The sequence below is a fragment of the Impatiens glandulifera genome, chromosome 9, assembly GCF_907164915.1.
Source record: "Impatiens glandulifera chromosome 9, dImpGla2.1, whole genome shotgun sequence".
Taxonomy (NCBI): Eukaryota; Viridiplantae; Streptophyta; class Magnoliopsida; order Ericales; family Balsaminaceae; genus Impatiens; species Impatiens glandulifera.
In genome coordinates, this window is record NC_061870.1 from 26,615,422 (window position 1) to 26,632,183 (window position 16,762).

Sequence of the window (16,762 nt, forward strand, 5' to 3'; positions counted from 1 at the left end):
TTATTAATTTGACCAAACTTATTCTTCAGTGTCTTTAAATATTAGTGTATATTTATGATATTAATTTGTGCCTAAAACAAAACTGGTTTCAATATTTGGATAAAATTGATATTTGTGTAGCTTTGTCGTGTAACTTAATATAATAAATAAATAGAAAGGAAGTATTCAAATATTACATTATTAAGTACTATAACAAAAAAAGAAATTTGTCGGCTCAAAAAAAAACCTTGTCCAGCTCATAAATGAATCTACTGACGCATAACATTATGGTCCAAGCGGCGCATAATAATATACGCCGCTAAGACCCTATTTAGCGACGCCCAAAAGTTAGATATTACCTTATTTAGCGACGCTTTTTCAATAAATAAGTTAATTTATTTTTCTTTTTTCTTTAAAGAGTGTTGGAACTTATAAAAACACATTCTAACCACTGTGTTAAATTATATTGACAATTTGATTTAAAATTATTTTCATATTTTGATAATATAATTTAATATTATTTTAATTTTCCCTTTGTTTTAATAAAAATTAGTTTTATTTAAATATTAATTTCTATATATAATATTTTACTTTAAAAATCTTAAACTAATAAATGACTAATTATTATATTGAAGATTTTTTTTTTTAATTTCAATTTTCAACAATCAAACTTTATAATAAAGGTTAATTAAGGTTCAATATTTTAAATAAAATTGTGGAGGATAGTCTAAAATTGTAAAATAAATTTTACAAAAGAACTAAAATATGGTTAAAATAATGTATTCAAAACAATAATTGTATTTATCTAATGTAAGTTTTACGAAAAGGTCATTTTCGTGAAAGTAAATATCATTATCAACAATATTTAATTAATATTTGAACATAATTTAATAAAAAAACATAAACTTCTAGAATTCATCTAGAATTATTAAAATTGAGATTTTGACAATGATATGAATAGAAAAGAAAATAGGTATTGGACTTGATGGACTAATTAATAAGACTTAGCCTAGTGTCATACCATAAATAAATAGTTAATAAGGACAAGGACCAAAGAAAATTTATTGGCCACAACATGCATTAATCACAAGTCATAACCGTAACGTGCAACCACCACCCAACCATCCCTGTCACACAACCCCAACCCTAACCTAAATCAAAAACCATTTGCTTATTCACTCTTTTCCCAATGAATATTCTTTTTTTTTTTTATCATGAGTCAGGTGTATTTATTTTTGTGTTCACTTCTATACACTAGATAAATATTTTGCATAAAAGGAGGGGAATGGGCAATTAATTCTTTTAAAAATTTACTAAGTTCCCATGCGTTTTTAAGAAATTGAACTTGACACTTTTGATCTTTTAGATTAGACTATTTTCATTTGACCGTGAACATGCTTATATATAATATAGGCAAGACATTTTTTTTTCAGTATGAAACTGCTAGCTATTTTGTGATAAAAAAGGTACATGAGTTTAAATTTCACCTATCCCTAATAAAGAAAAGAAAGTCTAGGCAAGTTCAACTGAAAAAATCCTTCACTAAAAGCTAGAGAAAGAAAATTCTTAGTAATCTCAAGTTAAAATAATATTTATTTAAACCATATTGTTGAAGAGTTGATTCATATTTTTGTATAAATAAGAGTGATATTAAATTTAAACATATTGCAAAAATTGTAGTTAACAAAAGGGGTATACTAAATATATATACATATATGTAAGTTTGGATATGCATGTTTAATTACTCTTAGTCTAATTATTCATAAAAATAGTGTAAAAAATTAATAAAATTACTACTCCATCTCGAGATCATATTAGCATCTATTAATCGTGTGGATGAAGTTAACCAAATCAAAATTTCTTTAAACAAAATAAAATTTTCTAAACAGTTGTTACAAATTCATACATTATCCTCATTTCATATTAGATGACATTCACTACTTCCAAAACATCATTCACTCACTAATAAAGTTAATTTAATTTAAAGATTTTTTTTTTAAAACACTGAATTTCGTATCTTCTTCGGACTGCGACTAATTAATCTATGTGGGTTAAGCATATGACCCGCAAACACACTTAATTAATTAATTCGACGAGCGAGAACTTGTTGTCTGAAATCTCGAACTCATGACCTCATAAAGCTGGGGATATTGATAATTAAATATTTTTAAAGTAGAAAGGTGACGAGACTCATAACTAATTGATAAAGTACAATAACTCATTTACTTATTATTGGTTAGAGTTTTCACGCCCTAACTATTTAAGAAAAAAAGGGTCAAACTATGGACCACCATTTCTTCTCCTTGTTCGATTCTAATAGATAATAGCACAGCCTTAAACGTTTGTTCTTCCCAAAATAAAACAACAAATTGACATATTTACAAGTGCTTTGAACTAAGATTATCATCTAGCAGCAAAAATGAGTTCATGGCAGCCGATCATGACAACATTAACTTATAAGACTTTCACTTTTATTATTTATTAGAAGAAAATTTTCATTTTTTTAAGAGAAGATAAAATTTTGTATATATATATATAGTACCTAATTAAGAATATTTATTGACTGTCCAAGTGAAGTTGGGAAATGTTTGTATGCATGACATCCAGCTAGTATTCCTAATTCACTGTTTTGTTTGGTTTGTCTTTCAAACCTTAATTATGAATTTGGCAGAATATATTTAATGGAATTATATGCTAGCAATTAATGCATATTTTATAGGTCGGCTTCAAACCACTCAAATGTCATTTCACTTTTTTTTTTTTTTTCATTTATCATATCACTCAATTAACTTTTAACTAAATACTAAAATATATATTACTAAAATATTATATTTTTTAAATTATTAATTTTATTATATATATCCATACTCCCGTGTCTTTTTATATAAAATAATTATCACCTATTTAAATTCATCGACCATCGTTGTTGCTTTCTACTTTTATATTAGAAACTAACTCAATTTGAGCCTGCTCTTAATGAGTTGTTGGCAATTAATTGACATCGTTTATGCCGAATAATTAAGTTATGTAATGTACTTTAATTGGTTGGTTTTCTAATTTTTTATTTACATTTACATCGTTTTGTTTAGAATAAATATTTGGAAAATTTTTAAGTTTTGTTTACCTTTATACAAACAATATTAAAGTTTTTTTAAGAAAAAAAGTGCTGGTCACTACCATTAATAATAAAAAGATTTAAGCTTTAAAAGAAATATATATATATATATATATATATATATATATATATATATATTAGGATTGTGAACAAACCGACCAACTTAATTAAAAAAAAGAAGAAGCACCAAACAAACCGAAAATTAATAGAACCATTAATTCGAATTGATAGGGTATGTTCCACCATAAAAATAAGAGGTTGGATAATAATAATAATAAGGATTATTTTCATATGCCATTTTTTTACTCCAACAAATAAATCAATAAATAATGGTTAAAAATTATGAAAAAAAAAGGAGAGAGAAAGGGAATTTAAGAGAGAATGTGAGAATGAGTGATATATCAAGCTAGAAAATGAATAATTAGTGAGAATAGAGAAGAAATAAAAAATTTATTAATTTTTTAATCAATCATCTCTATAAAAAAAAATTATATATATTTTTAGTGAATAAACCAAATCATTAAAATAAGATTTCAAAATACAATTATGTAATGGAATGCAGGTCTCATCTCAAAAGTTAGATATATATGGCATTTGTGTAACTTTTATTTTTTTTTTAACTTTTAATTTTAAATATTTTTTAAAATAATGTAAATATGAATAATAGTTTAATATAAAAATTAACAAATAAATAATAATAATAATAATAATAATAATTTAACTTAGATAATTTATCTTTTTTCATTTATAGCTTAATGTACTATAAATAAATGATTCAACCCTTAAAAAAACATTTTTTTTAATTATACATAAATATATTTTTTTAATAGAGGAAGATAGCATAAATACCCCACCAGCCTGACCTCCCCTTATGATGTTCTTTAATGTTTTATCAGATTATAGTATTTCAAAATAACTTGATTATTTAAAATTTTAATAATTTGTGATAATTTTAAGTATATGATCATTTTTTGATAATAAAAATAAAAAATATTAATATATAATAATAAAATAAAAAATAATAATTTAAACTAAAGGGTAATATTTTAGTATTTAATTAATTAATAAATTAAGTAATATAATAAATGAGAAGATATTTTTTATTATTCAAATAACCAAAACTAAACAATGTTCTCACCACTTAAATTACATCATTTCAAATATAAAAAAATCGTCAAACGTTTTTGTAGTGTAGAAAATAGATTTGCTAATAAACAAAGGTTTTATTTCCACCAATATTTTGGGTTACACTAAATTATAGAGATGATAGTTATTAGTCAAGCTAGTTTCTTATATATAAAAAAATAAATAAATTGTATTTGAATTAAACCTTAATAAGAATTTAAATTATTATACAAGTTTTCCAGCTAAGCGAGCGTTGTGTGACATTAGACTTATTTAATCTCCCCATCTGTCTCTCATTCATTGCAAAATCTCTCTCTCTTCATTCCCGCCTTTATATTTCCTTCATTTCTCCCTCACCATTTTTACCCACAAAACTCAGAATTCCTTTTCTCTCTCTATATCTCAAACACTCATCTTTTATAAGATGCCGCCAAGATCACCCGAGTTACTACCCAACTCAGTCACAAGATTGAAGTATGTTAAATTAGTCTATCAATACCTAGTAAACAACATATTCCCTTTGCTCCTCATCCCGATAATGTCTACAATCATCGTTCATCTCTTCAACTTAGGACCCGACAAGATAATCCAGACATGGGATTCTCTCCATTTTAACCTAATTCAACTACTCTCTTCTTTCTTCATACTAATCTTCATCTCCACCATCTACTACATGTCCAAACCTCGTTCAATCTACCTAGTAGATTACGCCTGCTACAAACCTCCCACCACTTGTCGTGTACCATTCGCCGCTTTCATGGAACATTCTCGACTCATCCTTAAAGACAGTCCCAAATCAGTAGATTTCCAGATGCGGATACTCGAACGGTCGGGTTTAGGTGAAGAGACATGTTTACCACCAGCGATTCATTATATCCCACCTAAACCCACCATGGAGAATTCCCGTGGAGAAGCGCAAGAGGTGATTTTCTCGGCGATTGATTCTTTGATGAAGAAAACCGGGGTTAAGGCTAAGGAAATCGATGTGTTAATCGTGAATTGTAGTTTGTTCTCGCCTACGCCGTCGCTTTCGGCTATGGTTGTGAATAAGTATAAGTTGAGGAGTAATGTTAAGAGCTTTAATTTGTCCGGTATGGGATGTAGCGCCGGGCTTATTGCTGTTGATTTGGCTCGCGATCTTCTCCAGCTTTATCCGAATTCAAACGCGCTTATAGTTAGTACTGAGATTATCACTCCAAACTATTACCAGGGGAAGGAACGTGCCATGCTTCTTCCCAATTGTCTGTTTCGCATGGGTGGCGCCGCCGTGCTTCTTTCGAACAAACGCCGGTACCGTACTCAGGCGAAGTACCGTTTGGTTCGTGTCGTTCGAACTCATATGGGTGGGAATGACAAGGCTTATAAATGCGTTTTTGAGGAAGAAGATGAACAGGGGAAAGTTGGAATTAGACTTGATAAAGATCTGATGATGATTGCCGCTGAATCCCTCAAATCAAACATTACAACATTAGGGCCGTTGGTACTTCCAGCGTCGGAGCAGCTCCTGTTCTTGTTCAGTCTAATCGGCCGGAAAATCTTTAACCTGAAATGGAAGCCTTACATTCCTGATTTCAAACAGGCGTTTGAACATTTCTGTATTCATGCTGGAGGTAGGGCAGTGATTGATGAGTTGCAGAAGAGTCTACAATTGTCGGCGGAACATGTGGAAGCGTCGAGAATGGCGCTTCATAGATTTGGTAATACATCGTCTTCTTCGTTGTGGTATGAGCTAAGTTATATTGAATCTAAAGGGAGGATGAAGAAAGGAAATAGGGTATGGCAGATTGCGTTTGGAAGTGGGTTTAAATGTAACAGCGCTGTTTGGAAATGTAATCGGACGGTCAAAGTTCCGACCGACGGAGCTTGGTATGACTGCATCGACCGGTACCCAGTACACATTCCAGATGTCGTCAAGCTTTGAAAATCTCTTTTTCTCTATAAAGATTCATGCTTTACAATTCCATGGAGAATCACAGACAAAAATAACTGTTACCAATATATAAATTTGGATTGTGTATGTATCAAGGAGTAAAGAAACTTGAAAAAGGTGAAAAATTAATGAAAAGGGCATGTTGATGAGTTCTCTAGTACGGTATGGCCGGTGACCGGCGACCGGTTGCCGGCGAGTCATTTTCTTTTACTATTTTTGGGTATGCTGGTCAGAATAACTAAGTTATCATGAATTGATCTATTGAAGGAGGTCTTAATTGGTGACAGATTTCTTTATAAAACTTATATTTCTTTTAATAGAAAAACACCTTGTATTCTATGCTTCACTTCATAAATTAACTTTATAGCAAAACAAATACATATTATAAGTTATTACTTCAATCCGGTTATATATATATATATATATGATTGAAAAAGAACAAACTTTTATGTATAATATGAATATTTATATATATGTATGAGCTTTCAAAAAAACTGAATAGCTCAACCTTTGTTCATTCTGAAAAACATTCAATTCTCCGTAAATAAAGTGAAGTTCATATATATTAAAAAGTGTGATATACAATTCCCCCAATAGAATGTGAGACTAATATACAAAAACCGATGTAATTTTTGTTTAAATAATTGAAACCCTGCATTCAAAATATATTAGTTAAAATTATAATATACGGAAAAAAAAATTAAAGATATAACAATTTATTTTCTAGGTGTATTTAATAAGTTTGGAATATATATATATATATATATATATATATATATATATATATATATATATATATATATAATGATTCTTAATTTTTAAAAAGTTCGGATTGTCGGATCGAGAACTGTAGTTAATTTGGATATATGTGAGAGTAAATGGATACTTGGGTCGGATTGTGTTTGACCCGCCCATAAAAATTTTACTGTTATATTTTTTTACGGTTTTTTATATTATTATTTGCACGAGATACATGCTAGTTGTTATTATATTAATATTTCGTAGATTAAAATTAGTTTACAAATATACTGCCTTAAGATTTGGGATGCCCTAATTAAGTGTAAAGATAATTTTATTCTTACATTTTTATTTCACTATAGTGTATATATATAATTTATGTTAGGTTGAATATATTAAATGTGGCTAGTATAGTTGGTCAAATCTAGTTAGTAAACCTTTGAACTTACCTTAGGACGCAATATATATAAGGTTAAAGGTAAAATTTTGATTGAATATAGCTGATATAGTAAATAAAATTTAAATTTATCTAAAAAGTGTAAGTGTATCTACAGTTAAGATACTAGATTCAAATATAAATATGTAATATTTTTTAAACAAATACAGTTAAGATACTAGATTCAATCACAACAAATGGTAAAATATTATAAATCAAGTAATTTAGATTGATGTTTGTATTTTTGAATTTTTATTATAAAAAATTACTTATCACATCTTATTTGTTTCTAAATATTAGTATTTTTAATTAATTAATCAAATTAAAATAATTTTACTTTATTTTTATCATTTTTAAATATAAAAAAACATTTTTATAATTCAACTAATTAAACCCAAAAAGTTTCTTAAACAATATTTTTTTTTTAAATCAAAAAAATTTCAAATAATCCAACATCAAACAAGATTTATAGTTGATGTTATTTAAAATAAATTGAACTATTCACCCAACCATCTATTAATTATTTATTTTATTTTAAAAATAATTATAAATTCATTCATTTCATCAATTAAAATATATTTTCCATAAAAATCATTATATATTTATAGGTGTAAATATTGTTTCTTCAAATAATTTGATTACTATCCTATTTCAAACAAAGTTGTATGAAAAAAAAAACAATTAATTATTTAAATAATCATATTTCAAACATGCAGAAGTTGTGGAGAATAAAATAACACCCACCTAGCTAAAATATAATAGTTTTATATATAACAAATCCAACAAAACCTAGTATGATTAATTAAAACATCCACACAAAATCATAACCATCCCATGTAGATGGATATCACATCAAATCATTTAAAAACAATTAAGTACCTATGATCAACCAATCAATAATTTTTCTTTCTTTCAAAATAACTTCAAATTTTAATTATAATATAAGAGTAATGACCCAAACTGTTCCAATGACACCTCATACATCTGAGTATTGTGAAGAAGTTCCTTTTACAACTTTGAGCATGCATGTGCCCTATTTTTTTGCATTCAATCGAAAGAATATATCTCCATGCGAGCAAGGTCAATGCCGATAGGGAACTCTTGAGACTTAATAATTTAACCGATGAAGAGAAAATGAGTCATTTATAGAGAATAAATATCGATATGAACATTTATCCAGAAGTTTATTTATCAACAATTATGAAACCCTATCCGATAAAATAGTGATTTCTCTCAATTATGAGGAATACAGAACTATAGAAGATTTATACAAGTTCAGCTGGGCTGCATGTAGCATTCATTATTTTATTTTTATTTGTTGTTGGTTTGTATTTGAACATATATTAATTATTCTTTTAATATATCACAAATATTGAAAAATGGAGAAATGCGTCTAGGATATATATGACTCGCAAGGTTCAAAACCAACTAGGGTAGTTCAAATGTCATGAGTCGTGCCTAAATGATAAAAAAATTATGGGTTCAATTATATTCTCACTAAGAACACATTAAACTGAAGCGTGAGTAATTACTTTTGGGTAATTGTGCTGTCTTTCTAAATTAATAGAAAAAAATAACTCAGCAACCTTAAACTTAAAAAAAACATAAACCTCAAAATAGGATATGTTCTGGATCATACTAACTAATCAAGAGAGAAACCTTATTTTTAGATCAATGAATAATTTCCCACTTCTCAAAAAATAATGAAAGCAGAGATTTAAATTAGAATGAAATGACATGAAAATGAGTTATGATCTCCAATATGTGTTTGGTCAATCACATATTTGCAATATTTTGTTTGATTTTTTTTGGTATTGTTATGTATGTATCTACACATATAGCTAGGATGCTTCAATAATTCAATGACACAAATTATATTCATTATTATACAGAATGAATTAAATATATATCTTCTAGAGGTTCTTACTTTCTGATGATAAACTTCTCTCTAAACATATATGTACATTAATGGTGTTAGCTAGCCAGAGAGCTATAAGTTGTCTGTGGATGAATGAATGACAAGTGAACGTGGCAATTTTAAGTTGACTGTTCATCTGTGAAGCTAGCTAATGCATTTATGAGTGAGGAATTAATGGTGTTGTTGATGATGATCAGTGAATCACAATTGACCCTCCATCTTTCTTTTTTTTGAATATAATTGGATCCATATATGAACTTCTCCCATATTTATTATCGTTTCTAATTCAAACCACAAACCCATTTGATCATAACATATATATCTCCAATTCATCAAAACCCATGATCTAGAAAGTAACTAAAAAAGGTGCATGATTTGCAAATATGTGATCCAAAATCAATCAAAAGATCTGGTTGTTTGTTACTCCCAATCATCCCGACCAAGAGAGGAAAATTTGAAAGAGTGTCCTGATCAGATCATGAGCCAAAGAAGAATGTAAAAAAAAAAAACTTCATTTGAAAATTTTCTTAAGGAGTTCAAATATTTAAGTCATCTCACTACTAAATTAAAAGGGAATCTTTAACACCGGTAATTATCGTCGGTAAATCACATTTTACCGTCGGTAAAAGTTTAAACACGTGAATAAAGTTTTGGTGGAGAATGTGAAAATGAGCATTATATACCTACGGATTTATATCTAGTACTATTAGGGACGTGAATTTTTATGCAAATTATGGTTGCGGAGAAACTAATTAAGATGATTATTTGTAATGCGATAATTAAAGCTGGAGTTTTGAACCTATAACCTATAATTAAGTTACAAGTGTGATATTTTATTTAATGATTAGAGACCTTGATTAACTTTTATATAGAATATTAACTTTCAATTCAAATATTACTAATTGTAGAATAAAAACATGTGAGACTAATAATAATAATCTAGACTTCTATTATTGTCAATTCCATGTAGATTTTAGTTTTGTTCTCGAAAGAGTAGTATATTAATAATAATAATAAATAAATAAAATTTGAAATAAATTCTAACAAAAATCAAACCTGAAATCTCATGGACAGTTACCTAAACTATTGTATCTATTAAAACAAAATTCACCAATCCAAAAATAATAATAAAATTCCAAGTTGAATTTTTTTATATATAAATTTATATTATATATATAGAGAGAGAGCATGTGTTAAAAGGGTGGACAATGAATGAGATTTTCATATGTTAGGTAGAGAGTTTAGGAAGCCATTATGATATTTGTGTGCTTTCATTTATTTGATTTTGTATATCTTGAGGTGGAGAAAAGATTTCTCTCTTTTTTTTTTCTTTTTTTTTTGGCTGAAAATTATATATTATATGAGAAATGATCGATAAGAACTAGAATAATATGATAAAAAAAGTTAATATAAATGATTTGTCAATAGAACTTTAGTTGAATATTGTAAAACTTTTATCTTCCATTCAATTTTCAATCTTACTCAACATTTTTTATTATATTATTTTCGAACCTTAAAATTTTCATTTTGTATATATATACAACCCCTCTCTCTCGGTTCATACTAAACTCCTTACAAAAAAATATTTAAAAGTTGAAATAAATTAAATATTAAAGATATCTAGTACTACATAGTAAAAATTATTACTCGAAAATTTATCAATTTTTACCCCCTTAGAATGATGACAAGTCTCGAGCTGGAAGGTGAGGTGGTGAAAAAGACTTGACTATTCAATTTGTAGTATCAATATTCTTTTATTATAATTATTATCCAGATGTGTAAAGCTGTAATACCAATGACATTCAATGAGCCAACTTTTATTAGGTGAAAGTGAGAAAATGGGATTTTTTTCATTTTTATTTTTGATAATAATTATCGATCACCCTCAATGCTGTTTTGAATTAATGTTCTTTCCCAGCCGTCCATCTGAGCATGCATGAGCGCCATAAGATTTTTTATCATGTTATGTTTTGTTGACGTTTCTTATCAAAGTGGAATTGAAATAAAAAGTTATAATAAGATTAATAATAATTGTGATTAATAATACAATAGTCTACTATACCATTGTAATTTTCATTTTAAATATTTCCTAGTCATAGGATTATTGATAAATAAAAATTTACGAAATTCTGATACAATGATCTATTTAGTGATGGTTGAATTATTCGTCGCTATTATTAGTAAGGAATAAGCGACAAATTAATGCCGCTAAGGACAATAACGAAGGTACGTAGTTGAATACTTGAATCCATCTTTTGGGTTAATGGTGATGAAAAACCATCGCTATTACCTTTTACCTTGTTAACATGAAGTATACCGAATTTATTTGTATTGTGATGAATGTGAAATACTAAAAGAAAATCATCATTTTGTCATTATAAATTTTTGGTATGATTTATTGAAGCTTTATAGGGAAGATAAAAGTCCGTTCAGGATTAAATGCTAAGACCTAGCATATGCAGCTGGCCACCTCTATAACAATATTGCATTAAAAATTATTTGTGTAAAATATATATTTTTCATTTAAAATAATAAGTAAAATTATAATTTTATTTAGGTAGATTTTTTAAATAATTTAATTTAATTTTACCCATTACTAAATTTATAAATCAAAATATTAAAATATTTTATATTTCTCTTTAAAAAATATAGTCATAATAGAATTGCATTTTCTATTGCAACGGATTGGTAAATCAAAATAGAGTGAATTCTTACATAATTATATATAACCATTCATAATCAACCAATGTCACTCCCTACTTTAAAAAACGTGTTAACATGTTATATATGTTAAAAATGTGTTAAACGTGCTAAAAACGTAAAAAAAATGTTAAACTTATCAAAAACACGTTAAACGTATTAAACATGTAAAAAATGTATTAAACGTGAAAAACGTGTTATGAGTGTGAAAACGTGTTAAACATGTAAAAAATGTGTTAAACGTGCTAAAAACATGAAAACGTGTAAAAAACGTGTTATAAGTGTAAAAACGTGTTAAAAATATTTAAAATGTGTGAAAAACGTGTTAAATGTCAAAAACGTGTTCGACTTAAAGTTGAAAATAATTAGTTTATATTGGATTAATAATAGAGAATTAAATTAAATTTATATAATTTGGGTAATTTGAATAACTCTAACCCAATCCAAATTAAATCCAACTCATACTCATCCCAATCTATACTCAACCCAACCCATATTAACTGACCCAAATTAATATTTTGGGTTAGGATTTGGGTAAACCCAAATTATGCTCACTCCTACTCCCTAGCTATATCAGATAAAGTGCAAATCTATAATGGAAGTAGGAAACTAAGAATAATTATGACATCTTAAAAATGTTGTTTTCATTTAGGGTTATTTTATTGTTTGGTCTCAAAAAAAACATATGGGGGTTTATGGAGGAATTAATGTAATGTTTTTTTTATAGTTGAAGTCGTGAATATCTTTAACGACGTGGCGGAAAATAATATGTTATTAATATATTACAATTTTTAAGTTAATAATATAACACTATTCTGAATTAATCATAAGGAATATAGACAAATATGTTCTGTTTTGTGTGCAAAATTTACAGTGTAATTGCAACCTTAGAAAGCTACTAATGTAAAACAGATCATTAACTTAACATTGTCATTCATCTCAACACACTCCAACATAATAGTAAATGGTAGTAATAATCTATCTTTGGAAGTATTTGAAGATTTTTTTTACCATATGATATTATGCTGGTCACTCTAAAATAAAACGATAATTTTTTTATCTCAAATCATTCATTTTGTTATTAATATGTTACGATTTTAAAATGTTAGAAAGTTATGAAAGACCCAAAGACCTAGAAATTAAGTTCGTTAAGCAACTTTAGTTAGAGTTTTAATTGAAATTTTTAAAAGTTTATTTTGTGTTAATTAGTTTAATTTTCATCGAATGAATATTTATATTTCAAACTTTTATAACAAATCATGCAATAAAAAAATATATACTATAAAATATCAAAAAGATCTCATGAGACAACAAATGAGACCTTTTATAAAATGAGGTAAACTTTTATAACAAATCATGCAATAAAAAAATATATACTATAAAATATCAAAAAGATCTCATGAGATAACAAACGAGACCTTTTATAGAATGAGGTAAAAAAAATTAGTACATATTTTTATAGGTAATTAATTTTTTCATTATCTATGTAACTCATAACCTCATATAATATAATATCTTTTTATTTATTTATTTTAACATGGTATTATATTCTTGTTTTTATTTTTTTTATTCTAAGATGGTATTTTCTTTTTTATTACACAAAATCTTAGTTATACACTGTCCAGGGTTACATTAGTAATTGATAGAAGCTCTAATCATTTATTATTATATTTTTATAATAAAACTTTTTTCTTTTAAATGTTTCTGTTGTTATTTTTATTTTTTTCGACTATCTTATTTTTAAATTTTTATTGTTGTTTTTTTCAGTAGTCAATGCCTATATTTTTGTTGGTGTTAATCCAATCAAATAAATTTTTTGGCTGGTTATTTAGTTATTACACTATTATCCCGTCGTTTGATGGATCTCAACACTCACGAATAACATTGGAGGTTCTTTTACTTGTTGTTTCACCTCAGCATTTAACGCTCATGAGATTAGTTTATCGGTCAACACATTGACATTCTGTAATTAGATGAATTTGAACACTTACGAGTTTATCAAACTTGAAAATATAACATCAATATTTGACAATCTCGTTTTCAACTTCAAATTATTCAAATATTTTTTTCAGTTGAAAAGAGATATTATAATATAAAATAATATATATGTAATATATTATCACAATATAATATTATAATATTGTGATAATTATTATATTATCATATTATTTTTTTACAAGTATAATACATGACCTTCAATATAATTTCTTCTACGTTCTAACCATTAAAATTAATAATAAATTTAAATCATTTATTCTTAAATAATTACTTTATTATAAAACTCTTAATAAAATTAAAAAGATTAATGTATATAAAAGTGTATTTATAGTATATTTTATTTATTGAAAAAAGAGTGAGTTTGATCACATAATTAATGATCATGAAATAAGAGACCAAATCAAATTGGTAATCTTACCGAGATGGATGATTCTCGAGATTGAGAAAATTATTAGAACATATTAATATCAAAGAGGGGAGAGAAGAAGATGAAGAAAAATAATTTAAATTTTAAAGAGAAACACGGAAAAAGAAATGTATGTAGAATATGCAAAAGAGTGCTACAATTAGCCCGGCCCGGCCCGGCCCAGCCTCAGGTGACACAAAAAATCAGCATATGTTTTTGCAAAGCCCTAACCTTTAAAGGTGAGCCCAAATTTAATTATTAATTCTTTAATTAATTAATAAATAAATATTATTAATTTATTAAATACTTTCTTATCAATAATATTAATATTTTTAATATAAATTAAGAAATTTTTATATAATATATTATAATTATATATTTTATTTTCATTAAAAAACTAATTTGTATAAATTTTTTATTTTTGTGTGCCTCCATTCTTTTTTAAATGGTTCCTCCATTTCTCATGGTCGCCCTGCTACTTGGTATGTTACTAATGATGGGTGACCCAAATTAAAGAGGGATTTCTCAGCTATTTATTAAAGTTTAAGAATTAGTTGTTGATATAACAATTTTTTGTGTTAAAGTTAAATATTGTACTTAGGATAATGATAATTGATGTGATGAAATGTGAATCTATGTGCTTGTTCTGAGGAAATGATTTTTTTCAGGTTTTTATCCTAAAATAACCTTGTTTGATTAAATATTTTTATTATAAGTACATAGAAAATGTGATACATAATCTCAATTGAACCGGCAATCTGAGTCCACTGCTCAAAGCAATTATCCAATTATTAAGAATTAAAAAATTGGATAAATTTAAAAAATAACGAGAAAATTATGAATAAAATAATAATAAATAAATATAATTTTTTTTAAATATTGTATTAAATTTAAAAAATCAATAAATTAAAAGGTAATGTGACATTTGTACCGTAAAAAAATAAAATTTGGGATGGGCTTCAACCACCCGAGCCTTACATAGACTCGCCCTACATACACTCGCTTTGATTAATATGAAATTATATTTTATTAAAAAAGATGTTTAAAACTCATTAAATGTAGTTATTATTACTTAAAAGATTATATATAATTTCTTTCATTATTTCTCATTTTGCATAAAAGTTGAACATAATTAATTATCTTAATAAAAAAAATTCCTAATACTTTTTACATTAACATTTCTAAACTATTCAAAATATTATATTTAAATATTACCTCCTTTATACGGATAAACTCCAAAACATAATTGACATTATTTACTATAGGTACATAATTGAAAAATAAGCTACAAACTATATATTTTAAAATTAATAATAATTATTATTAACAAGCTAAAAGAAATATTATTGTCTTAATATTATATAATAGGAGATAAAGATAAAAGCAAATGTAATTAAATTATAAGGATAAGAACCATTTGAAAGGAAACTATTTTTTAAAGGATAATATTGTTGAAGATAAGAACTAATTGATATAATTAATTGATAAACTTATCTATTACGTACTATACTTTAACCGATAAAGTATTAATATACGCTATGATGCTTAAATGCACAGCCAAAAATATAAATAAAATATTATTTATATATAAATATATTAAATAAAAAAATAATTAAATTTTTATTTTTTAAAAGAATTAGTAAAAAAATTAATATTCATTTGACTTTAAAAAATAATATTAATCATTTTTTTACTATCCAAAATAAATTTAAAATTTATTAATATTGTGATTTCATTTCAAACACTTCTCAATTAATCTCATTTTACTCATTATTTTATTTCAAACATTTCTTAATTAGTCTCCTATTACTCGTTATTTCACTTCGAACATTTTAGCATTTTGTGTTTATTACTAATATTCATAATATCCAGGTTATTAGGTTAGTTAATTAATAATTTTTTATTATATAATATCTTATCCTTTTATATAAAAAATAAAATAAAATAATAGTTATAATATGGTAAAACAAAAATATAGTTAAAATTTTAATTTAAAAAAATCTAATATTCCATCAAAATAAACTTCGACTTATTTGTGATCTCAATCTAAAGTTTTAAACAATCTCTAATTATCTCTCACTAGTATAGTAGTATGTAGTCCGTGCATTTGCACGAAGAATAATATAAAAATCCAGAAAAAAAATTACGTTAAAATGTGATTTATAATTTAATTCAATATTTTTTTATTTAATTATTAAAAAAATATGATAAAACTTACATTTATTCACTCATTTTATTTAAAATTATTTTGTTAGTTTTTAAACATACTCAAAATTATATAAATTGAAAACATTCATAAGTTTCGATAAAAATAAATCTTTACATTGAATTTTAGATCAAATTACCAATCAAATATGAAGTTCTCTAATGGGTCTAATATTACTTATTATTATATACTTATTTGAAAAAATAAGAAT

General features: G+C 25.8%; 1 protein-coding gene across 1 annotated transcript; it reads left to right on the plus strand.

Moving 5' to 3' along the window:
- Nucleotides 1–4,595: 4,595 nt before the first annotated feature.
- On the plus strand, nucleotides 4,596–6,161 carry LOC124914499 (3-ketoacyl-CoA synthase 5-like). Its single transcript, XM_047455060.1, has one exon. It carries the CDS (start codon nucleotides 4,644–4,646, stop codon nucleotides 6,138–6,140), a length of 1,497 nt encoding a protein of 498 aa, XP_047311016.1. The 5' UTR covers nucleotides 4,596–4,643; the 3' UTR covers nucleotides 6,141–6,161.
- Nucleotides 6,162–16,762: the final 10,601 nt, after the last annotated feature.